The 26,715-nt window shown below is 36.9% G+C and overlaps 1 protein-coding gene across 2 annotated transcripts; it reads right to left on the minus strand.

The window, feature by feature from the left end:
* Positions 1 to 1,309: 1,309 nt before the first annotated feature.
* Positions 1,310 to 16,245, minus strand: RAB4A (RAB4A, member RAS oncogene family). 2 transcript variants are annotated; one of them, XM_007424825.3, is made up of 8 exons: positions 16,061 to 16,245; positions 11,835 to 11,915; positions 10,112 to 10,226; positions 9,560 to 9,622; positions 8,626 to 8,780; positions 6,952 to 7,047; positions 5,948 to 6,106; positions 1,310 to 3,095 (listed from the first exon to the last, which is right to left on the minus strand). In XM_007424825.3, exons 1-7 carry the CDS (start codon positions 16,089 to 16,091, stop codon positions 5,991 to 5,993), a joined length of 657 nt encoding a protein of 218 aa, XP_007424887.1. In that variant the 5' UTR covers positions 16,092 to 16,245; the 3' UTR covers positions 1,310 to 3,095; positions 5,948 to 5,990. The 2 variants fall into 2 exon arrangements, with proteins under 2 accessions (XP_007424887.1, XP_025020296.1); XM_025164528.2 differs by lacking the exon at positions 16,061 to 16,245 and adding an exon at positions 15,713 to 15,824.
* Between the last annotated feature and the right edge of the window lie 10,470 nt (positions 16,246 to 26,715).

The raw sequence follows: 26,715 nt of genomic DNA on the forward strand, positions 1-26,715 counted from the left end.
CCAAACGAACTAAAGTTCTTATCTAAGCGAGCGAAGTTAGAGTTTGTGAAATGCCATTTATTAAATTAACTGAGGAAAAAAAGAATTAGAGCTCATCACAACTGCTTTTGCACTCACAAGTGGGGGAGGGAGGAGAAAAGGAAAGAAGGGAACACTTACCCACAGTATCCCTACATAAGCATAAGCCATGATGCTTCAAGTTCTCCATTACAAACACTGCTAGCAACAGAAAAGGACATTCATTTCTGCATAATAATGACAGGAACCCTCAACCCTTTTTTGTCCTATTTTCACTGTCTTCTCCCACTCTTTGCAACAGTTTCATTTCCTAGGTACCCTGTGTTAAGACTGAAAGAACACATTATTGTACTTATTCCACGTAATGTTTTAAAGCAGATATTACTGCACATGAATATGCAGGAAAAAAAGTAAGAGCAGTGCGTAGGAAGACTACAAGAATGCCCATAACAACTACAGAATGGCAAAGATCTGGCTCTGCTCTTCCCTGAAATTTAAAGACACAATGTTGCTTTACGATAGTTCTGAAGAGGGAAAGAGAGGACTTCCAATGATACATAACAGATTGATCAGGAGATCTGCCTAGCTTCTTTGGATTCTTCATTTACATTAGGAACTATAGCATTAGCAAATCCACAATAAAAAGAGGAGACAAAAAGTGCTTCTTAAAAGCCATTTAAACATCCATGCTGTATAAACTCATGCGATGAACTAAATACACATCAATACAGATACTGCATGCTAGTAAATTTTGCTTTCATTTCTTTAAATTGTAAGTACCAGAATTCAGATTGTGTTCCAGAGGAACATACTCTTGTGATGTGAATCATTTTGCTTACATCAGTACACGTTATTCTTGTTCACATTAACTTTTTGAAAAACAAATTGCTACAAAGGAAGATTCCCATTTATCTCAAAGCATTATAATAGCCATTTTATACTCTAATGACTAATTTGTTTGTAACCTGTATAATCAATTCACCTTGACCACAAAGAAAGACCCAAACCAAATTCACCCAGATGCCCATTAAAAAGTCATGAGCTCTCGTAAGCCATGTTTTACTGAAATGCAACCACGAAGGGACTATAAATTTGATGGACAGGTAGAAATCTCTCTAAAATGTATATTAGAACATTTCATCTGGATGCTCCCATTAATTATAAACTGCAGGTTACTTGGTGATTTATGCTGTGGATGCATACTGGTTATGGAACTCATTCATAAAAGTGATCAATTTAATGCTAGCTTCGTTTTAATTCAGGTACCAGGCAAAATCAGCCTAATTATGCCTTTTTTTTTTTTTTGGTACTCAGTTTAATTTTCCTGTGCTGTTTTGTAATGATAACAGTAATGATTATTGAAGTATTTAATATCAACTTTAGTCTTAACATCTGGCTGTTGGACTCTGCACCTCTTGAAATATTTTATAGGCAATGGTATGGAGTTTTTAGGACTTTCACTAAGAGTTTTTTTCAAATTGTTTTTTGTTATAAAAATGCCCTGGATGATATTAGGATGGGAAAGCAACATACCAATATTTCTATTAAATAAATTTCAAACAAAACAGCTGATAAGGGGAAAGTGCTTAGGTCTTTCCTTGTTGCTAACCAGTGACCATTGAAAATGACCCACAGCATTAGTCACACTCACCACCTCATTGTGGCTGCATTTCAAATATACATACAATAACGCCCATGTGGATTCATCTATTTTGGCTCTAAGGCAGTAAGATTTTTAGTTAACATCAATATTAACAATTACACTCATTCAGGTATGAGGCAGCTGAAAAGCTGCTTTTTTAGTTGATGATACAGAATCAAAAGAACTTTCTTCCTCACTCAGCCATACCAAAACCTTCAATTACCCAGAAACCTCATATGCTGTTTCAGTTTCCAAAATCAGAAATGTTGCTTTTCAGATATGCCAGGAATAGTCAAAGAGACTATTTTACAGCCCCTTCAGCAAAGTCAAAATTTCATATTCCAAGGTGATTCTAAGAAGTGTCCATTTCTCTACTATGAAAGCAAAATGTTTTTCTTTCACAGTGGCACAGAAAGATTTGCATGAGAAGATGGAGCTTTGTGCAGATTTACTACATAAAAGTATAACTTTGTCTAGTCCATGTTGCATTTCTAGATTAAACTTCCACAAACCTACAGTTTGTAAGAGGCGTAAGTATTGAAGCAATTCTCTCTCAGGTGTAACTATCCTACCTTTCGTTAAAAATTATTTTTTAACTGAGGATAACCTGAACAGACTTACAGATAGAAATTACTTTTTTTTAAATCAGATAATGGTGATTGACAACTTCAAACACTTCTCTGGAGTGGCAAACAAGTAGGCATTATCTTTTTACTTGAAACTACAATTCTTAGTTACAGTCTAAAATGTAGAAAAAAATAATTTCCCCAGTCAAGTTCAGACAGCAGCAAGCTCTGAGTTCACAACTGTATTTATAGCTTACATTTGACAAACTGGTAACGCATTTAAGAATTTCAAGAAACAAGAACAACTATGCGTCAGTAAAAAAAATTTTTTTTTTCAGTATGCAGATTAGTAAACATATGACCTAACAATTTTCAAAAAATAGTTCAGGTAAGCCCCTGTAGAAAGTGGCAAATAAAACACTGACAGTCAATGCCAGTAGCTTTCAATGTCAACTCATAAATAGAAGCTTTTGTAAAAAAAAACAAACAAACCCTGAAACATGATAATGCCTACCAGAGTTAAAATTTTAGTTAATTAAAAAAAAACAGTGTTAGTGCAATATCATGTCAGTATATCATGCTTTGGAAATTTAATGACAACATTGTATATACATGTGATACACCAGTGTTTTTAAGTAACAATAAGAAACACAAATATGTAACAGAAAATATTTACGTACAGGTATTTTAAATCTCAGTATTGTCCATTGTATTACCAAATGTTCTTTTTTGCAGTCTCATTCTGCCATTCCACTGTACTTTTTTTTTAAAAAATACCATATGTTCTGTTTTGCTGAATCAAAAAGGAGTTCTAAAAATGCAGAGCCTTGCAGCAATGGCAGTTTTTCATTAAACATCTGAAAGGAGAGCTGAAAAATAAATAGTATTTCAGTGTTAAAAGATTTAAATTTAGAGATATACTTCGGAAAAGGGAAAGGCTGGCAAGGGTAATCAAGGTTAAGATAACTAATGTATACATTTGCAGATATCTTTATCACCTAAGTAGAGTGGGCAATCTGGAGCCTCATGTGATTGTTCAAGCCACATTTTTGCAACACCCACAGATCCCCTAGATTACACTACTAAAATTAAGCAGTAAATTGCATTTTAGGGAGGGTTTTTTTTTTTTGCCTTTGCCTTTTGGTAATTACATGGACAAATCCAAGTAGGTAATCCTCGGTTAACGATGGTAAATGGGACTGGAGTTTCCATCACTAAGAGATGCGGTCAGAAAGTGTGACATCATGTGACCGCATCGCTTTGTGACAGCAATCTCTGCAGTCCCCATTGCCATCATTAAGAGAAGATCTCGCAACTTCCTGACAGCTTCCAAAAACCAAAGTCAGTGGGGAAGCCGGTAGGAAGATGCAAATCCCAGGCAGCTTGCAAGCAGGCCGGCAGGCAGGGAAGTGGTTGCTGCCAGGTGGGGGAGAGCACACAAGTGACTGTCAAGGCGTGAGTGCAGAAGAGCTGGGGGAGGGTGCGTGGATGGCCGGTGAGACGTGAGTGTAGCAGAGCTAGGGGAGGTGTGCACAGGGGGCCGGTGAGGTGCAAGCACAGAAGGTCTGGGGAAGGTGTGATTGGCTGTGTGGGTGGCTGTCAAGGCATGGCAGGGTTGGGGGTGGCTGCTGCCAGGTGGGGGAAGGTACACGAGGCTGCAAGAAGCACCAGAGCCACGGGAAGAAACCCCCAAGGCGCAGCACCTCCCTGCATGTGGCTGGGATGGTGAGCCCAGAAGAGGGGAGTCTGGCAAAGATAATGGTCAGCTGGGGGGATAGCGGGGATGGTGGTCATAAATGCAGGCTGGCTCAAATTTTCATCATATGACCACAGGAGCACTGCAACAGTAATTTTCAAGGACTGGTCACAAGTCCATTTTTTCAGCACTGTCATAACTTCGAATGGTCACTGAATGAATGGACATTAAGCAAGGACTACCTGTAGTTTTTAAGGCAGTATTTTCAGAAGTGGTCTGCCATTGCTTTCTTCCTAGGGTTAAGAGGGAGCGACTGGCCCAAAATCATTCAGCTGTCTTTCATGCTTAAGGCAAGACTCAGGTTTCCCTGCTCCTAATCCAACATCATAACCACAGGACCAAACTGGCTCTCATACTAGCCTTAAAGCACCTACGTTTCATTTAAAAACAAACAAAAACTCCAAACCACCAAATATTTATACCTCAAAAGCCAAAAAATGTGAGCCTTGCCTCTTCTCATCACATCACCTCCAAAAGTTGAAATATATTAAAAAATGTGACCCTCTCTTATTGTTGCAAAAAGGGAAGTTTTGAAAGACTTGTCTTTAAAATTAGAAAAATGGAGGCGGGCTGTGCTATGTTTTGACACTTACGCCATTCTCCATGTTTCCATGTGAGTCACTGTCAAGTGTTTGTATGTATATACTATGTGTAGGTGTACCTAAAATCATTGTAGGTGATTACATAAATATTCTAGGAATAATAATTATTTCAAGAACAGCACATTTTAGTTCAAGGTGATAATCCTTTAGCATTATTGAAAAATATATCAGGAATTATATCAGCTGTGTAGCTCATTAATCAATAGAGAAAAATTCAGAAAATAATGAAGTTCACTGAATGATTTTGGACTAGTTATTATTTCTTCACCTAATACCCAATCCATCAAAATAGGCTTTCAGGAAGATAGCATGATAGGGAAAAGGTGACACAGAAATGTAATGGATACTTCAAGCGACAAAGGGTACACTCTTTCTTGTGGAAAAGAACATGTATTGAGATGTTACTGAATCTTCAAGTTTTTTTTATGTTGGTTAACCACTGTTTTTAAATTGTAGTACGTTTTGTTATCTATTTTACATTGTATTATATTCTTGTATGTTTTATGTAGTTATTTATGTTATACTATTTTATAAAATAAAGTGGGGACTTTGTGTGAGATGGGCAGTTATATAAATATGATAAATAAATAATAAAAAACAAACTTTTTATAAAATGAAGTTTCTCAGTTAAGAATTTTAGAGATTATAGTTTAATGCAGATTGTAACTGCAATGCTGAAGTCATTTTTAACACAAATATAAAGCACTCTTACCAGCATTCTATATTCATAGCAAGGCTATATTCAAAATGTCCAGACAGAATAGGGAATAAAGTTACAGAATTTTTATATTAATGAGTCACTTATTATCTCACTTATTGATGTTTTTAACAGAGAGCTTTTGGACTAGTTACTACTTGGTTATTCCATTATTATTTCAGTTATTAAGTTCAAAAGTGATACATACTAACTGAATGGAAGGTTAGATAAGAGACAGAAGACAAACTTGAAACATCAACCAGATTAAAATGGTAACCTTAAAGCAAGTTCCTTTGGAACTGACTGTTCTCAACTCTGGGGCCTACAGAAATACTAAGTAAAAGGCTTGAAAACTTCAGTCTCAACTCTTTTTAGGTAAGGATGATTCTTCTCTTTTTAGTCAGTTATGCACAGATATATGAAATTGCTAAGAAAGTATTAACTGCAAAACTGTCAGAAAGAATGGCTCTTCCTAAGATTTCTAGAAGAACTTATGAACCAGTTTCAACTGAAATAGTAAGTGGCCACTGAAATTAATTCTTGCATTGCAAGCAAATGTATGTGAATGCTTTAAGATAGCCTATAATCTATGCTAAAAATCTTTGAAAAGCTATTTTTTACTGTACTAAACTGAAGCAAAAGTGATACTAACTTGTTAATACACACCTTTTCCCCCCCATAAAACAAGAAGTTTCTTTGTTGCTTGCTTTTAACAGCCACATTCTTGAACACTCTGAGCCTGTGCTCTCCGTGGAGATCTTAACTGTCTCAAAGCAGCATCTCCATACTGAATTCCTGAGCCCATCCTTTCAGGATCCAGTTCACCTGATAAAACAAAATACATTTTCTTTTTCTTATATAAAACAGAAACCATATATAAGATTAAAAAACATTTTGAATTTAACTTAAATTATAAGAAGATATCCATCACACTTAAGGAACTTCCCCATAATATTATATAAAGCAAAGACACACAAATCTTGCACTTTACTTTTAAAATAAAAACACACACATTTTTCTCTATAATTGTAGTTTATGTTAATGACATAGGACATTTTTTGGTGAACCACTATTTAATAATATTCCCTGGTCTGATCTGTCAGACAAAACAAAAGGGATTTCCTTCCTCTTAGTTGAGAGATTTATAAAAACAGGTAGCACATGTTGGTAGAAGCTGGAGATCAGAATCTGAGACTGCTTGCATTAGCACCACATCTTAATGTTTCATAGAACAGTTAGTTCAGAAATAGTGTTTTAAATGTTTTCAGATGTTACAAAGAAAACCTCCAAGCAATATATTAAAAATACATCACATCTGTCACCTGTTAAAAGATTTATACTGACTAAAGGATTTTTCTTTCTTATGACAAATCCTTATATACAATGTCTCATAATGAATCTCTTTACTTTCTGCACTGGAAAATAACTAAAACTGACGGCATAGCTTTGACAGAAAGCATTAAATTTGATCAGTTAGGTATTAAATTTATTGTTTGGATAAACTTATCATCCTTAACATCTTTGACAAGACACAGGTTATGGTCAGGTAGAATTTTACAACAAAGGAAAAGCACACTTAATCCAGGGGCATTTTATCATTTCAGAAACATTAAGTTGTTTAATCCTAGGTAAAATATTTTAATAATAATTGAAACTTGGATTATGATTACCTGACTCAATCTTATTAAGTATCTTTCTTGCACATTGTACAAAGGCTTCTTCAACATTCTCCCCTGTCAATGCACTTGTTTCCAAAAACATCAGCTCTGTAACAGTAAAAAATAGATAAAATTTATTTGATCATTGTTCAAAATGACTCAATAATGGTCTTTCAGCTTTAAATGCAATATATCCATATGCATTATCACATTCTCCCAATACAAGGTTTCCCTGACCAATTTTTACCAATTCCTCTTATTGTAGATCTCTAAGACAATTCTATCTATGTCCACTTAGCAGTAAATCCCACTGAATTCAACAGGACTGATTCCCAGAGAAGAACATACTATACTGCAGCCTACATTGGAGAAAACAAAATAGATTTAGGAGAAAATTCTAACCAGGAAAATAACTTCCATTTCTCCAACTAAGAGGATCCTAGAACACAGATAGGGAAAATCTAACTGTTAGTCCTTGAGCAAGAACCCTTCCCTAAAGCTCCATCCAAAACCTTCTCCTTATCACTAACAGAAAGATTCACATGTACTGGATATTCCAATATCCTAACCTACATGAAATATCTTCAAGTGGAACACTGCCAAGGGGACCAAGAACCATATTTACACATTCTCAGATTGGACTGCTTGCAAGCACAACTTTCTCCCCAGAGAAAATATATCCAACATTGCCAATAGCTGCATTTGCTTGCATTATATCTGAAGAACATTCAGATGCAGCTCTGCTTTGCTACTTATTTATCATATTTATATGGCCACCCATCTCACGTGACGTGACTCTCGGCATACAAACAGACCATAAAAACAATTTTAAAAACATTCAAAAAGTACACAAATTAATATTGCTATGAAAAGACAAGGTCAGATTATGCTATGATATGCTTGCTTCTTCCTCACTGAGGAAGGAATTGCATAAAGCAGCTAAAATCCTTTCAAGTGTGGCTTTGGTTTGATATGGCTCATTTCTCTATCTGGGAAGGCATGACATAGTCAAAATAGAGCTGAATTTGCTGCACACCAGCTGGAGCACAGCAGGAACAGCTTTGATTCCAAGTTTCCACTGTAAAGAGTTGGGGAGCAACAGCACAAAGAATACAAATGTTTTTAAGTAGCGCAGTTCTCTCTGCAGAACCCTGCTGCTAACTAGATTTAATTTCCTATTCTTAACCCTGGAGGCTTTCAGCTATAGCTTTGAATCAAGAGTCCAATTATAGAGTAACCAGCATATAACAATATAACAAGCATATGACTAATCAGTTAGTACAGTATATGTACCCAGGCATAAGCCAAAATTCAGGGATGTTCATTAAGATCTTTCTTTTACCTTCTCCTTTACCCTCCCTGACTTTGATCATTAAGGGAGTCCAACAACAGGACAAAGGTGTCTATTCTTACAATGTCATCATGTAACCAAATCTAATTAGTTACATGACAACATATTCCTATATGATCACTTAGACTGGTTGTGTTGTTTTAAACACAAAAGACACATTCAAGCAGACTGCAAAACAGCACCTGAAAACAGACAACGTGTGGAAAAAGTAAACAAGGAAGGCTTATAAAATTTCTTCCCTAAAGCCTCCATTTCATTCTGAGCATTTTTGCGGGGGGAAATTTTCACTACAGTCCTTTATCAAGAAGACATTAGACATCATGAAAACTACTTACCATTTTCTTGAGCAAACCTGGATGCTTCTAGGAAAGTGACTTCCCTATCTCCATCAAGATCCTTTTTGTTCCCACATAATATTATTACAATATTCTGACTTGCTAACATCCTTGCATCTGTCAGCCAGTTGGTAAGTGCATTGTAGGTTTCTCGACTAAATCAAATGAGAAATTGTTTTGTATTAATATTTACAACCCACAACACCCTTATAGAAATATTTTGCTGTACTTGCATACGTATCTGGTAGAAGTCTGCAAAGAAGCTATTACACAATAACAAGATACAAAGCTGTCAAGTATTTCCAGGTACAGCTAAGAGTAGACTGCCGTTTGCAGATGTCACAAAAATATTCAGTGTTACTCTTACATCAAGACCTAGATTAATGCACTATGGGAGCTGAAACTATGACAACAGCAAGATAGCCAGAAGAGCTTAGATCAGAAAGCAAGTAACTGAATGTTGATCCAATGCTTTCAGCTATGATTCCAAGATGTATATTTTGTATTCAATTCCCAGGAGGACGTCAACATTCTGAGATGCATTTGTAGTAAAACTAGGATCAAAGAGCTGAGGAGGTTTCTGGTGAAGAGTCACATCAAAGAAACATTCTCAGAAATAGACAAAACATAATCCGTGCAAGTTTTTATCTATTTGACTAACACATCCAGACAGATGCATGCAGGCAGTCAGATACATAGGAAGTTTTAAACAGACTTCCCTATTATAGACCAGGACCTGTATCGCTAATTGTCAAAAGCATTTGTGAAATTAACTTAGAAAGAAGGTATAGAGGCAGTGGCTGTTCCCTTGATAACTTGGTTTATGTGTAGAATACTTATTAGCTGTAAGAAAATGCCATATCCCCCCAAAGCATATGAAAGGATTACCCAGATTTTATCTGTACCTAAGATTTCTCTAATATTTTTCTTTTACCTGGTGATGTCATAAACAAGTAAAGCACCTGCAGCACCTCTGTAATAGCTTCGTGTTACAGACCTATATAAAGAAAAAAAATCATAGTACTTAAAATGACAGTAATTTGAGTTCTATGAAGTGCTAAAATTGCAAGCACAAACTACAGTGCTTGCTTAGGTTTGCACTTGCAGGACAAAACTAGTGTTAAACATCTACGTATTCCACCATTTCAATGAGAGTATTGAAATTTTCAATACTTTCTTTCCAAATACTAACTTTCCAAATGTGTTTCTTTTTAGCCAGACCGAAATTATCAGAATTTTTCAGATAATTGCAACACAATTAGGATCCCCACTTGATAAGTTACGGCATCTTCTAGTGTTATACAGTCACTGCTGAGGTGACATAAAGCCTATTCTTGTTACTGTTTTATCAGCACAACTATACTTGGTTGACTATAAAAATGTTATAAGGTCACAAGAAGGAAAGTAGCCTTCACTTTAACAGAAATACTGAAAATACCTATATCTTGGAATTGTTTTTTCTTACTTTATTAACATGAAATTATACCTGAATCGTTCTTGTCCAGCTGTATCCCATATCTGTAGTTTTACATATTTGCCTCCAACATTTATTATCTTTGAACCAAACTCCACTCCTATAGTGTGATTTGAGTCATCTTTGACTATAACAGAAAAAGTTTTAATTAGTACTCAACTTCAGTTAAAGGGCAAGGGTCATAATTTAAATGATTATAAATAAGGACATTTATAAAACATTATTTATTTCATTCAAAACAGTAAAATTGATCATTTAATGAAGAATTAAAGTTATGGTATATTTAGATTACATATAATTTAAAGACCCAAACAAGTTATGTTACAGCTCACTGTCTTCAGTGTAGAAATGCAAACATTACGGAACTTTAGAAGCCAGAAAAAAGAAATAAATAGAAAACCTTAAATACTTTTAAAAAGTATAGAAATTTAAATTCATTGTGTTATTGTCAGAATATATAATGTATTACATAAAGGTTGGAATGCTCATAAAGTCACTATGGTAATCTGTTGATTTATACAGTAATTAGATGCTTGGAAACTGAATTAAACTTAAGCCAGAAGCCACTATGAACTCTAAAAAATAGAACATCTTTGTTTTGCCAATGTATTAAAAGCTAAAAATCAGAAGAAAACATAAATAATAAGACATTAGGTTTGTAAGCATTCTGGACAGAGTATATAATTTAGAACAGTATTTTGAACTTCTGAGCTATTAATTGAAAAATGATTTCATTAAAAAAACACCGATCAGTTTTACTTTCTGAGCTATCACATGTGCTATCAGTCATTTCTGCTGCTTATAATCCATTTTATCATACTGAATTCTGAAAACTTGCTTAGCGTGAAACAAGTTTTGAACACAGAAATAAGCTGGTGTGTTGTAGCGTTAAGATGTGGTCCAAGAGACCAAATTCAAATCTGTCATTAGCCATAAGGGTAGTCACTCTCTCTCTGCCTGATCTACCTGCTTGCTTCAAGTCTTTCTTTCTTCTATCTGCTTTCTTCACTACAAACTGTTTTAGTTTCTCTTAACATCACAAACTCCAACAAAACACAGCCACTTTCTTCAAATGTTTCTGCCACTTGTTGTTTCTTGTCTAAGACTTCCCTATTATTTAGCATCAAGTCAAAAATGGCTGATGCTCTTGGGGCTCTCTCTACCTTTTAAAGGACAAAGCTGTTAGCAAGACAAGCGAGGACATTCTTGGAAAGGTCATGCTCGGCAGTTTCTCTCTCAACAAATACTGGAGGGATTAAAGTCCCCCACTATATGTTATGCCTTATCTTGGGTGGTGAGGAGCTTCAATATCTGAATTCTTTTGTCTTAAAGACATTTTTACAGAATTTCTAAATTTAGCCAATCCATAATTAAAATCACCTCTATCATGCTTTCACTGCAAGTCACAATGATACACAAATCAAATGTATGGACTGTCCTACATTCCTTTGGATGTATCTCCATAAATTGCTTTGACTTGTAAGGTCATATATCCTCTCTCATAATGAAGACATGAGAGCAAGTTCTAGATGACCTCACACAATTCAAAAGAAACTAACTGGAATAAATCATACTCTTCTACAACCATGTTCATACATTTCTGGCATACTTAATTAGTAACACTTTTTAAGGAATGTCATCATATGAAGATTAGTAAAATGCTACTACCTACAAATTCCAATATGGATAGGATTTTGCTGCCAAAAACAAAAAAACAAAAAGCAATTTTACTTACATTTCTTCTCAATGAATTGATGAAGTAAACAAGATTTGCCGGTTCCAGCATTTCCAATTACCAAAAACTTAAACAAGAAATCTGTAAACAAAGAGTACCCAAATTAGTATCTTTAAATACAGAACCATTCTATAACAGATATTTTATCTGTCTTGAAAGTATATCACAAGAATGCAGAGCAGAAAAACTGTTTAGTTGCAATTCAGTACCTCATTCATAAAGACACTGTAACAGAAATAATCAGTATTTATACCCAATAGATATCACAGCACTCTAGTACAAAATTAAGCAATTGGAGGATATATCACTTTTATTTTAAATCCCTGAAGTACAATTTCTGATAAGAATCAATATAATCTAAAAACTTAGCTATATAGGTAGTCCTTGATTAACTACAGTAATTGGGACTGGAATTGGGCCTCATGCAGCAACCATTCAAAGTTATGACAAAGACAACTTTGCAACCAATCCTCACTTTTATGGCTGTTGCAGCATCCTGCAGTCATGTGATCACTATTCAGGTGCTTCACAAGCAGTGCGCATTGACAACTGTCGCAGTGTCCCACAATTGCCATTTGTGTGCTTTGTAACAGGCTTGTGACAATCAGAGAATGGAGAAGAGGAAAATAAAATCATAAATTGCAGTCACATGATTTGGAGCTTAACGGCCAAGTTGCCAGTCCCAATTGTGGTCACTAAGTGAGGACTATCTGTATAACCACAGGCATCTTCTTCCAATCCAGCTTCCTTGAATTCTGTTCTATGCTGATGATGCCACAAACTAGCATTTGGTAGAGCAGCCATGAAGGCCTTGGAAAAATGAAGGATGTATGAAAATTTTAAATGGATTGTTATAGGGCTATTTAACGTAGAATGTATCTGTGTATTGCTTTTCAAAAAATTCTTAATTCTAGATTCACTGATCTTTGCCAGATAGTGATGGAGGACTAACCTGAAAGACTGATTATATATCACAAAGTATTTTTGTATCAAGCATTTTATCTTTTTTTTAAAAAAAGACAAATTAATGCAGGCAAAATCACAGCCCTAAATTTTGAAATCTCAGTGCCTTGTTTTGTATCCTTTTCATGACTTTAATTTTCTGGGAGTCTGTTATCTTAAAAACACCCAATGAATTAATTATTTTGGCAGCATAATTTATGATCCTTCCTGGGTTTACTGCCATGGAACCACTAGACACCAGGCAAAGGAATGTGTGCTTTCTTTCTGTCATGTTTGTTGTCACTCTTGCCAGAAGCCTTTCTTGCATTTCATTTGGCCTGCATGACCAAAAGCTATTTCCCACTAATGAAATTATTTCATTCACTAATAAAGTACTTTCTTCCAAAATAGATAGGTTCCTTGACAAAGAAAGCAATCAATTCACAGAACTTATTGCTTCAGCTGTTTAAATGGTTCAACTCTAAAAAAATTTTCCCAGATGGGAAAAAAAAGATCTAAAAGGCATTTCATTAGAAAGCTTATTATCTTTTTCCTCAATGACAAAAAAGCTTTGAGTTCCAAGATATTGTTGACTTGGGAAAAAATTCACAAGAAAGATTTTGAATGCTGAAAGATTCCCAAGAACCCAAGTGTTCATGACAAACATGTTTTAGGAACATGAAGTCTGTAAAAACAGCCACCAAACTTTTACATAATATTTGGAATATTAATATTTGGAATATAGAGAAAGAAGTATTAAACATATAACTGCCTAATATTAAAATTAAATTTCACAAATTAATTAAAAACCTAAAGCTGTTTTTGAATCAGGCACATACCATAAATCAGCAAACAAGATCATTTTACACCATATATAGTCTGTCATCAATTTTCTTAAACTTAGAAATTTTATGGTTTTATCTTTCCTAATTATAAACATATTTTATACTTTTGAAGAAAAGTATATGTAAACACCATGATTGCAGCCTCATGAAAGAAATCAGATGGGGAGGGGCAGAAAACTGAAACAAAACAAATGGTATATGCTATTTCTAGAAAATTTGTAGATAATAAAACTTAAAACCATGAAACAGAATTTTCTGCTAGCTTTGGATGGAATAGATTATCATTCTTTGATGGCCATTTGCTCTAAGGTTATCAGCTGTGCTTTGTTGCTGCCCAAAGTTTCTTTCCCAAAATAAATTAACCCCTTTTACCAACAGAATGCCTCCGTTCCACTTTAGCCCCCACATAACCTTAAAACATGCTCTGGAGACCTGAAACTAGATTTGGGTAGGGGACACTGTATAAAAAGAACAGAAGTGGTAAAAATCATTTTGCTTGAACTGAAGTCTGCTTATGTGACACTGGTTTTGTTCTTCCAAATCTTCAATCTATAATAACATCCACAAACACCTTCAATGGATTCTCTCAATATGCAATCCTCTAGAATTTCAATGCATTTTTTAAGAACATGGGTTATGCACACTGATGAGAAAGCAAACAAAAAATAAAGGATATTAATTCCCAGAATCCTATCTACCTCATAAACAGAACAAATACTAACAAAGAATTTTGACATAGCAAAAGAAAAATGCAATAAACATTCTCTCTAAACAGCACATCCAGAAACTTACTTTCACTGCTGAGAGGACTGAGATATCTGGCACTTAGTAATGAAACTACACTACTGCTTTGTTCAAGAAAGTGAATGAAGAAAAATTGGAACACGTGGCACCTATTTTATAGAGACAGTTAGGCTTTTGTATCCTGATAAAGTTGAATAATATTCAGTCTCTATTCTTGTTTTGTTATTCTCTTGATTATATAGGCATAGTATTCATTCATTTTGAAACTTATTATGCTGCAAGAATGTCATAATACACTGCATTTAAAAACTGCTGTTATTTTTTAACAATTTAACAATTTTTCCATTTGTATGAGCTAAGAAATTACTTACTCCTTTACAAACATGTAACAACTTGGGTCTTATATAATGGTCAGACATTGTATCCTATCACATAACATAACACAAAGCAAGTGGTGAAATATAAACTAATACTGCTCAATGATAAGAGAAGTTGTGAGCTGGGATAATTTGGTTTCCTTGAACAGATAAACTGACACTGGGTAGAGGTTTTACAATACTGTCAGTTCTGTGAGGTAGGCCAGGTCAAGGAACAAGTATGGCAGGGATTCCAGGAATGCTCTTTATTGTAGTAAGGTAGAGTAACAATATCTTGAAAGCCTGTCCAATTTTCTCTCTGACCCACCTTCTACTAAACTATTTTAAGTTTCTTTTTCACACTTCCTACTATCTCAGGACTGTGTGAACTCTTCCCCAAGTCCCCTTAATGCCCAGCTCCTTTCTCGGCCCCTCCACTTAAAAGCTTTCTCACATCTTCCACAAGGTCAGCTCCAAATTCCTTTACAAATATAGAGCTTACTACATTGCTACATTTTCTATACACACAGGCTTAAGCATTTTTAAGGAGCCATATGCAAAAAGAACTCTTTAACTAGTTACACTAGCTGGAAATTCAGAAATACAGAATATATCTCACAACCTGATTTTTCCCAAAGCCCAAACCACTGCCTAATACCATTACAATTTTAATTTAAAGTAGTGGTGATAGTAGCAATTTCAACTACTGGGTGAGATCTGCTATTGGGTCACAGCCTACCTCTAACCTAAGGTGGGTTGCAACCAAAACGCCACCACAATGGATACAACGTGAAGCTTCATCTCTAAATGCATGCTTGGTTGAAGGTGGATCATGGGTTATCAGAAAAGGTTGAAAGCAACTGACCCTAATGTGGGGATAAGCAGAAGTGATAAATCAGACGGGCCAAAATGTAAGGAAGCACACAGCCTCGCCTATTTCTAAAACCCAGTTTCAAATAAGCAGTCAAGGTCTCCACAAGCACCCCTCTACCTTTTCCCTTCTTGCTTAACAGCGAAGAGCTGAAACCCTTCCCCATCCTACCCCAAAGGGGAGGAGCACGGGAAGAGATGCGCTAGGCTTTCAGGTCTCCAGGCGTGATCCTTTCACAGAGAGGAAGCACCTTACACTCGTCAGAAAACAGAAGGGCGGCTTTATTGCGCACCGCACATCCCCGGCGAGCCAATGGAAAGGATCTTCCGCTGTTACGGACGGCGTAGTGCTCCAGCCCCGTTTTTCCGAGCCAGCTTTCTCCCCACAGCTCTCTCGGTAGCAAAGAGGCAGACCCGCCGCGGCCCCTCTCCCTCCCTCGCAGCCCAACCCCAAGCGACCGCTCCCTACCGTAGGTCTCGGACATGGCCGTCTGCGACATTTTGGGAGCGCCGCCGCCCGCGAAACAGCGCCTGCCCGCGTCCCAGTCAGGCCCCAGCCGGAGGCTCCACCTCTAGCCCTTCCCCCTCTAACCAGGCACCCGGGGGAGAGGACGGGGGCGAGGACTTCAACCTCCCGCACGAAAACGTGCCTCTCTACGCCTGCGCATGTAGCCCCGCCCCTTTCGCTCCGCCCTTCGGGGCGCGGCCTGGCCGTGCGCGCAGGCGCGCTGCCCTACCAACGGCTCTCTTTTTCTCTCTCTGTCTCTCGCGGTCACCAAAACAAAGCGCACGTGCGCGGCGACTTTGAAATCGGAGAGCGCCACTGGTGGAAGGGAGGGGTAGGTTGGCACGTGAGGATTGGCGCGCGCATCTTTTCTGGGGCTCGAACAGGCAGATGTTGGCTGCTGCTCTGGGACGAATGGAGTCGGAGGGTAAAGGGTACAACGGCTGAAGCTCAGATTGTCTTTGGAAAAGCAGGCATTCATAGATTCGATATGCTAAATCAGTGTGTTTCAACTTTGGCAACGTTAAGATGTGCGGACTTCAACTCCCAGAATTCCCCAGCATTGCCAAGGTTGAAGACATTGTGCTTATTAAGTAAGACCATTAGGGATTCTTATTAGTGGACTTTTTTCCCCTTCACCGCACAGGCAATTTCTTGTAGGAACACATGTATGGGGCATGTTCCCCTTTAAGCAATGATGGAGAATGATACTAAGTGCAGTTTTAATTCCCCTTTTTAACAGTAGCGTCATAATATGATTAGTGCCTCCTTCATGCTTGTTGCATTTTACCATCCTCTCTGTTTTATATTATAAGTTAATTTACATATAACTATGAAATATATATAAAAATCAAGGAAAAATACTACATATAGTGTGTATTTCAGCAAAAGAATGTTATATCCAAATATTTATTGTTAGCCACCAAGTTGGATGTCATTAACAGGAGAATACCAAGACAGTTACTTTTAAACAAGGTGGCCATTGCTACCATACCTCTTGATAGTTAAATAAAATCTCAGAGGTATCCTGCCTCTCCAACACAGTTTGGAATCGCCAACTGCACCTATCCACTATTGCCTACTTTCTCATCTCATTCTGCTTCTGTATTTTGTAAAGCATGAATTGCTTAATCAAGATTAAGTAATGTAATATGGCTGATTTCATACAGCATATTGAACTGCAAGCAAATAAATAACTGCATATGACTTATTGTGTTGTATGAATATAATAATTATAATAAATATATATCACTTTCCTGGCCACCATGGACACTCAGTAGATGTTGAGATGACTTCACATGTGTTATGACTTTACTACACGAATAACACAAACTATGTTATTTGTGTCAGTCATGGCATGATGTGAATGATATACAACATACCTTTGTCTCATTTGCATAACAACATGTCACACATGATGACACCTGCTCCCTCTTTGCACCCCCTGTGGACACTATGTTGCCTGCTGATTTCTGATACCATAGCTGCAACCATAGTAGCCTTCCACTGTTGCTGCTGCTTTTAATTCTATGCATAGTGATATGCATAAAGTAAGAATTATAACAGAAACAAGACTAAGTAGAATAAAGAAAATGATTAAGTAATACTTGGCCTTGAAAGATTATTTACTAATTGTTGAGGAATGACAACAGGAGAAAGGGGTTGATATCTTGTTCAGCTTAGGGCTTTCCAATGGCATCTGGCTCGGTCACCATGAGAAACATGTTCAGTTAAATGTTTTTCCTATTTGATCCATCACAACTGTTTTTGCATTCTCATTCATCATAATATTTAGCAACATAAAATGAACCATAACAAGGATAATATAATGCTACAGCTATGAATCCCTTTTCCAAGAGATGAAAAATTTCCATGGTTCTAATTTATTCTTAAAAAAATAGAATTTTGTGCATTCATAGCATTAACACTCTAAGAGATTACTGTTTCCATCAAATTTCTAGGAGAGCCCATATGCTATAGATATCCTCCAATAAGCAATCTGCTTACCTTTTTCAATCCACTTTTGGCATAAACTACTACACACAGAGATTAATTATTTCAGTTGTGAGTCATATAGAGGATACATTTAGATGAGTCAAGGAGTTGTGGTCCCAAATGCATAACTGTTTATTTCATTATTTGACGTGATTCTTCAGCAAGTAGACAGGCTCTTCATAATTCCTCTCCAGACAAGGAGAGGACTTGAGATCACCAACAAGTGCTCCAGACAGTTGCTCCTTGCGAGATTTTAAAACAGTGGTCTCCGGCAGATTTAGAGCTCTGGGAGACAAAGGAATAACCATCTTGCTCAAATCATGGTCAGTGCCGTTAAGGACACTGGATTCGCATACTTCCTTTTCTAATCACTTTCAGAAATTGCTTGTTAATTGCTTTTCAGCTATTAGGAACCTTTGGATCAGCAAGTCTGAAAACACCGGGTGAGTTTCCTTCAATCCTTAGTGAAAGAAGTTTTAAATGCAAGTTTAAGGACTTAAAAAAAAAATTTTTTTTTTTTGGAATAAACAGCAAAAGGGTGATTAGAACTTTGATTTGGAAAGTTATAAATGGACTAAGAGTTCAGATGGATTTGAAATAAGATTTTGGAATTAATTATAAGAATCCTTCACATGAGAAAGTGTTTTTGAATTCTTTTTTTAAAAAATGATAGGATAAGACTTTGAAGGTTAGACAGTAAAGGGAACCAGAAGGAACTAAAGATTACAATTAAAGCAAAAAAACAAACACTTAAATTTGATTTACTAATACAGAATGAAGCAAAATATTTTAACATTAGGTATATTGAGGGACATTTTTGAACAATGGACCCAGAAGTTAATTTTAAAAGTGTCTGCCTCTATAGATAGAAAGTTTAAAAGATGTGGAGTCCTTGGGGTTCTCTGAGTTTGGTTCTTTTCTTGCAGACATTTCATTACCCGGCTAGGTAACACCTTCAGTGCTAAAATGGGATGGGGTTTGCTCTCTATTTATATACTGTGGCATGCTTTGCCAGTGCTGGTGGGGATTGGGGTTTTGTTTTACTCCTTTGGTAGTTCCTTGATTAGCATATGTTTACTGCTTGACTGTGTGCCTGGTAGTAACCTTTGCTTATCTGGGTGTCCATGTGTTGTGAGATTAAGGAGTTTTCATCATGTCTTCTGACTGCTAGTTAGTGCTCGTGGATGCGCTCTGCTAGTCTTCTGCCTGTCTGTCCTACATAGTGTTTGTTACAGTCCTTACACTGTATGTTGTAGATGACTCCTGTTTTTTCTTCTTGTGCTACTGGGTCTTTTGGTTTACTTAAGATATTTTGGAGTGATTTTGTTGGTTTGTGTGCTACAGAGATGCCATGTGGTTGTAATAGTCTGTTCGTGGTTTTTGAGACATTTCTGATGTATGGCAGTGTGATCCTTTTCATAGCTTGTGTAGGTTGTGTTGTAGTCAGTTGAGTGGTCAGGCACTTTTTGATAAAGTTGCATGGATATCCATTTTGTTGGAAGATGTTGTATAGGTGGTCTTTTTCCTTTTTCTGTGGTTCTGGGTTGCTGCAATGTGTTTGTGCTCGCTTGAATAATGTTCTTACACAGCTCCTCTTGTGGAAGGTTGGGTTGTTACTTTGGTAATGGAGCACTTGATTGGTGTGGGTTGTCTTCCGATAAACTTGGGTTTCTAATTTACTGTTGTTTCCTCTGCTGATGAGGATATCCAAGAAGGGTAGCGTGTTGTTGTTTTCTTCCTCTCTGGTGAATTTTATTCCTTTGAAGATGTTGTTAATGGTTTAATGTATCTTCTCTGTTTAAAAGATGTTATGGAAGATGAACAAGTTTTACCTGACAAGATTGAGGCTGATCTATCAATCAGTCAATCGTTATTTATAGCCAAAAGGCCCAAATAGCAAGTTACAAATGCAATCTAAAATGATTTAACAAGTAAAATGTTTCATAAATATTACATAATACACTTCAAGCCCCCAACTCATTGATTTATTACTAAAAACCTTGTTTTTATAGTCATAGTTAAAAATTTGGCTGTTACCTCTGTAATTTTAGGATTTTTGTCTGCAAGTAAAGATTGAGACTGAACTGAAAGTGGATTTAAAAATGACAGATTACAAGAATGATATGGAAAAAGATGCTATACTGGACATATGAAAGTAACCGGCTGATGTCTTAAAAGGGATATACAAATAAGAAACCAAGAGAGTGACCTGGATAATTTTCCTATAAGAGGCTTGTTAAAGCTTTGAAATATTTTGTGAGAAGGAACAAAGAAAAAATGAAAAGAAATCAAGTGCTAGAACATTACTTGAAGGGACTAAAGATCAAGATTGTTAAAAGTAAAAGGAAGGAATACAAAGTTGGTTTGTTTGATCAAGGTTCAAATAGATATGTTTTTATCTCTGGTAACACTTAATGACTTTAGCTGGTCAGGACTGAAACAACAAGGCTTTAAGGATTTGTTTATAGATAAGTGATGAGATATGGGAAGAAGAGATCATTTGTTGTATTTTAAGAGAAGGTGATAAGTTACTAAAATTGCTTATACTTGTTGTGATGAACGGGGAAGTCATTTGTATTGTCGAAGGCTTTCACGGCCGGCATACGATGGCTGGTGTGGGTCTTCCGGGCTGTGTGGCCGTGGTCTTGAAGTCTTGTTCCTAACGTTTCGCCAGCACCTGTGACCGGCATCTTCAGAGTGCAGGAGCACAGACAGGAGCAGTTCTCTCTGTGCCCAGGGTGAAGTGACCCTTCTGTGGGTATTTATAGAGATCTGGGGGGGGGGGTGTGGGGGGGAAGTCATTTCTTTATATATTTCTTTTCTTTTTCTTTACTATATTCTTATTTTTTCTTTCTTTTTTCTTTTTCTTTCTATTTTCTGTACCTTCTATTTTTTCCTTTTTTTCTTTTTAGTTTGTATTAGTTTTTATCTTTGCAATTGTAATTTTTAATAAAATTACTATAACATAGATTAATTATTACAAACAGTGGATCCTCACAAAAGTACATTGGATTTAGGTGAAAGATTGCTCCATTACTGGCCCCACTTCCCTAGGGAATTCAGGAAAAGCTGCTGCTTTTTCTTCAGTTTCTCAATGAGTGGCTTTAGGAAGGGGAATTAACTACAAAAGGGGACTTTTGCTGTCTCTAGACTCTGACTGCCTACTTAGTAAAATATTTTGCTACAATCGTTGGCTAATAATACAATCTGGAAATAATTGAGCAACTACAGATCTTCCTTTACTTCATCATGCAGTCAGAACTGAAACCCAGTGTGAGGGGAATACTAAGGTAAATCAGCAGTATGCAGTGTGGTTGCCTATGTACAGCAATGTGCCCCTAGACCATTCCTAGACCAGGCTGTCTGTCCCACCTGACATTTCAAAAAGATTCTGTTACTAAGAAAAATACACTGGAAGTTGGCATGATTCCTCTAGTAGTCATTTTTAGGATGCTTGGAGACCACATAAAGTTTCTGCTGGGATAGAAGAAAGCTTCCTGAAGGCTAATTCATATTCTGGTAAACTGTTGTTTGTAACTGGCCATGCTTACTGTGGATGACAGCAATTGTGTGAGTCGGCAAGTCTCAGGGCAGTAATACTATGAGTGGTTATTACATAATTTCAAAATTTCAAATGTGTCCCTAGCCCAAAAAGATAAGCCCACATTCAAAAAATTGTCCAACATTGCGTTATTTGGCTGAGGTTTTTTTTTTTTTTTAAATATAAGCTGAAAACTGCACTGAGAGTTATGGGGATTTTTTTTTTCCAAAAAATGTCTACTTCAAATTAGTTCAGTAAGTATGAAAGAAATATGTTGAGATGGGTGATCATAGTGAGAATTCATGTAGTAATTTTGTTGTTGGTGTATGGCCAAGCAGGACTCTATCTTGTTTCATTTCAGGAGGAAAAAAAAATTGCTTCAAAGAAGTTCTCCACATCAGGGCTGAGCTCCAACATTTAATCATCCTCAAAATCTGCTTGCCACTCACAGTATCAATCTGGAGTAATAACAGCATCAGACATTATTTGTGTAATTACATCTGGATCCATATCGCCAACACACTCCATGTTTTATACCTTTCCCCAGTAGTAGGATATTTCTCAAGAAAAAGCACATACTGCACAGTACATACTATATTTTGAGTAATCCTGCAGGTGGCACCATAGGGCTTCTTCTGAAAGGTGGTCAAATGGAACTTGTATAGGTATCAGGGTTAAACTAGAAGTCACAAAAGTAAATGAGATTGTGCATCCTGTTTTTTTATTTATCTTGAAACTGCGGCATTATTTGCAAAGGAAAAGATCTATGAAATGGGAGCTGTATTCTGCATTTGCTGGGAAGAATCGGTGAACTCAAAAGAAGCAATCCTGTCTCACCTTACTCACTGATCTTTCTTTTAACAACCCTTGTAATTTGAATAGTTTATTCATTGACTTGTATCTAATTTGAACCTATTGTCTTATCCCTTGTTAGATTTCAGGAAGTGAACTTCATTGAAGTGCTCTCTAAGTATACAGAATAATGGAATAGACTTAGATTAAGTGCATGATCTGGAGAATCCCTGTTTCAAATCTGAGCTGAACTTTCAATTCTCTGTGTCCTTTGTCATTATACTGCTACCTCTTCATCAGAATTCCTCTTCTTAAAGTTTAGTGACCTGTTTTGCAGAGTGTTGTATTATGGTGAAGATTATAAACACTCTAAAATCATGATATAAATGTAATGTGTTGTTAATTTTAAAAATGAATTTTCCCTTTTCATTGCTCATGGCTGCCAATGATACATAGTCTGATTTTTAGATTATGATCATTTTTAGCCATATTTATGCTACCAGTTGCATTCTTATTGATAATCATCAGACGTGAGTAGCCAGATGTTATTCTTTGGGGTTCAAATCTTCTACTGGAAACTATGACTGCTGAGCACCAGAACCTGGATAGCTCCTAATGTACTGTATATAGTCATCTAAAGAGTGAGGGTCCATGAGTTCAATTCCCAGTAGAGAATTTGAATCCCAAAGAATAATATCTGGCTGACGATTTCCAGTAAAGATGAAACTGCTAATGTGGTGCCTCCTGGTGGTCACTGTAACTGAAAACACACAAGATATACATTGTGCAAAAATAAACTACTAAAGGAGATGGAAGTCATGGAAAACCCAATACATGGAGCATGACATATAACATCTGTATCTCTCTGCTCTGAAGTGGATTGTATATACCATTCTGATGCATTCTTGAATGAAAGAGATGCTAAACCTCTTGATGGGAAAGGGGAAAGAGAAGACTGACTACAGATGCTTCTGCTCTGAAATAGAGGGCAAGAAGGAGAATTGGTGAAAAATCCCTATCATAATACAAAGATTGCTTCCAAGCAAATTTCGAAGAAAAATCTAGTTTCTCATCGTTTAAAAAATGTGAGGAGAGGAAAATACACACAGGAAGGCTTTTATATTATGGAAATTACCAATAGGTAAGGTATTCTGCTTGTAGACTAAAAGATATCTGACATGACACTTTGACAAAATGTGGCTATTTTCCATATAGTTTGCCTCAGCCTATTTTTCCCCATACAAGGCCTTTTGTGACCACCCTTAGCCTTTCCTAAAGCAAAGGATTGTGCAATTAGAACTACATAGCTCTAGCATATATAGTAGGGATTGTAATGGCCACTTTTATATGACCAAAAGAGAATAAATGATTTGCTGATAAGAAAAAAGGCTAAACGGGAACATATTTGTATGAAATTTGCATAGGCTTGGTATGAGGTTAGAAATAATAGGTATTATCTAAATAGAAATAAAATATATTTTTCCATAGCGGGCAAGAGATTGTGATCAGGTAATTGGTGTTCCTGCTCATCTGTCTGTTTTTCAAATCTTAATTATTGAGCATATCCAAGCTTTCCCTCTCCCTACTAATGATTTTTTATCTAAACTAGATAAGGACTGGACAGTCCTTCAAAGACAACACTGACTCTTGTATAGAGAACCCATCACAACCCCTACCAGGTACAGTGGGGCAAAAAAGTATTTAGTCAGCCACCAATTGTGCAAGTTCTCCCACTTAAAAAGATGAGAGAGGCCTGTAATTTTCATCATAGGTATACCTCAACTATGAGAGACAAAATGAGAAAAAAAATCCAGAAAATCACATTGTCTGATTTTTAAAGAATTTATTTGCAAATCATGGTGGAAAATAAGTATTTGGTCACCTACAAACAAGCAAGATGTCTGGCTCTCACAGACCTGTAACTACTTCTTCAAGAGGCTCCTCTGTCCTCCACTCATTACCTGTAGTAATGGCACCTGTTTGACCTTGTTATCAGTATAAAAGACACCTGTCCACAACCTCAAACACTCACATTCCAAACTCCACTATGGCCAAGACCAAAGAGCTGTTGAAGGACACCAGAAACAAAATTGTAGACCTGCACCAGGCTGGGAAGACTGAATCTGCAATAGGCAAGCAGCTTGGTGTGAAGAAATCAACTGTGGGAGCAATAATTAGAAAATGGAAGACATACAAGACCACTGATAATCTCCCTCGATCTGGGGCTCCACGTAAGATCTCACCCCGTGGGGTCAAAATGATCACAAGAATGGTGAGCAAAAATCCCAGAACCACACGGGGGGACCTAGTGAATGACCTGCAGAGAGCTGGGACCAAAGTAACAAAGGCTACCATCAGTAACATACTATGCTGCCAGGGACTCAAATCCTGCAGTGCCAGATGTGTCCCCCTGCTTAAGCCAGTACATGTCCGGGCCCGTCTGAAGTTTTCTAGAGAGCATTTGGATGATCCAGAAGAGGATTGGGAGAATGTCATATGGTCAGATGAAACCAAAGTAGAACATTTTGGCCTAAACTCAACTCGTCGTGTTTGGAGGAGAGAGAATGCTGAGTTGCATCCAAAGAACACCATACCTACTGTGAAGCATGGGGGTGGAAACATCATGCTTTGGGGCTGTTTTTCTGCAAAGGGACCAGGACGACTGATCCGTGTAAAGGAAAGAATGAATGGGGCCATGTATCGTGAGATTTTGAGTGAACACCTCCTTCCATCAGCAAGGGCATTGAAGATGAAACGTGGCTGGGTCTTTCAGCATGACAATGATCCCAAACACACCACCCTGGCAACGAAGGAGTGGCTTCGTAAGAAGCATTTCAAGGTCCTGGAGTGGCCTAGCCAGTCTCCAGATCTCAACCCCATGGAAAACCTTTGGAGGGAGTTGAAAGTCCGTGTTGCCCAGCGACAGCCCCAAAACATCACTGCTCTAGAGGAGATGTGCAAATGGAGGAATGGGCCAAAATACCAGCAACAGTGTGTGAAAACCTTGTGAAGACTTACAGAAAACATTTGACCTCTGTCATTGCCAACAAAGGATATATAACAAAGTATTGAGATGAACTTTTGATATTGACCAAATACTTATTTTCCACCATGCTTTGCAAATAAATTCTTTAAAAATCAGACAATGTGATTTTCTGGATTTTTTCTCCCATTTTGTCTCTCATAGTTGAGGTATACCTATGATGAAAATTACAGGCCTCTCTCATCTTTTTAAGTGGGAGAACTTGCACAATTGGTGGCTGACTAAATACTTTTTTGCCCCACTGTATGGCTTTTATTAAGTAATGTCTGCATTGTTGGATAATGTGGGTTTAAGAAAATTTGCAGTGGTCTTGGGGATAGTGAGGGAATAGTAAAAGGAAAAGTTCCATGGTTGGTAGGTAGGTGGGGGAAGAGAAAGGGAAAGGGAAATAGTAAAAGAAGAAGCCAGATGAAAATGAAATGTAAAAGGTACAGCTATTTTTTTTTCCTTTCTGACCTTTACATTTACTATTCCCCCTTCTCCTTCCTTTCCCAGCAATCATGTTGTATATAGTAACATGCCTGTTTCAGGATAACACTCCATGCATCAAATGAAGTGGACTGTAGTCCATCCAAACTTCTTCTGTAATAAATGTGTTAGTCTTTAAGGTGTCCCAAGACTCTTTTGTAGATTTAGATAAAACAGTCTTCTGACCTTTACACTGACATCAGCTTGTTTATCCAGGCTAGGGAAACAGAGTGCAAGTTGTTGGCTAAATTTCAACCTTGACAGACTTCAGGCTGTTATCAGTTTTGTAAACATCAAACACTGCTTTGTTTTATGGGAAGGAAGGGAGAAGGTCTTAGTTTTGGGGATGCTCTGCTGGAAGATCTATTTTCTTTTCTCCATACATATTGTATGTATATATCTTCCCCATTTTGAGCCAAATTCTATCTTAATGGTTTATTTACATTAAGGAGTGTGTTTGATAGCCGAGCACTGATAACATCGTCTAAACTTAAAGCATGAATGAATGACCAGATCATTATCTTTAATGGACAGGAGGACAGTGAGAGCAATAAATGAAAGTTTAAACTGGTTCCGTTATAAAACCTGCCCCAACTGGCAATGACAGGGAGTGACTTTCAGGGAGAGGCAGTGATACAACTTATGGCACAGATGGTGAAATTATTTCTGGTGAGCTGGATACAGCTCCCAAAGGATTCATACAGCATTTAATATATTTTAGTCAATAAATAATGAAAAGTTTCCTCAAGTTTTTGCACAGGAGTCAAAAAAATTCACATG

The sequence above is a fragment of the Python bivittatus genome, unplaced genomic scaffold (assembly GCF_059951505.1).
Source record: "Python bivittatus isolate LINGU-HERP-01145 unplaced genomic scaffold, Pbiv_v1 ctg000020_np1212, whole genome shotgun sequence".
Taxonomy (NCBI): domain Eukaryota; kingdom Metazoa; phylum Chordata; class Lepidosauria; order Squamata; family Pythonidae; genus Python; species Python bivittatus.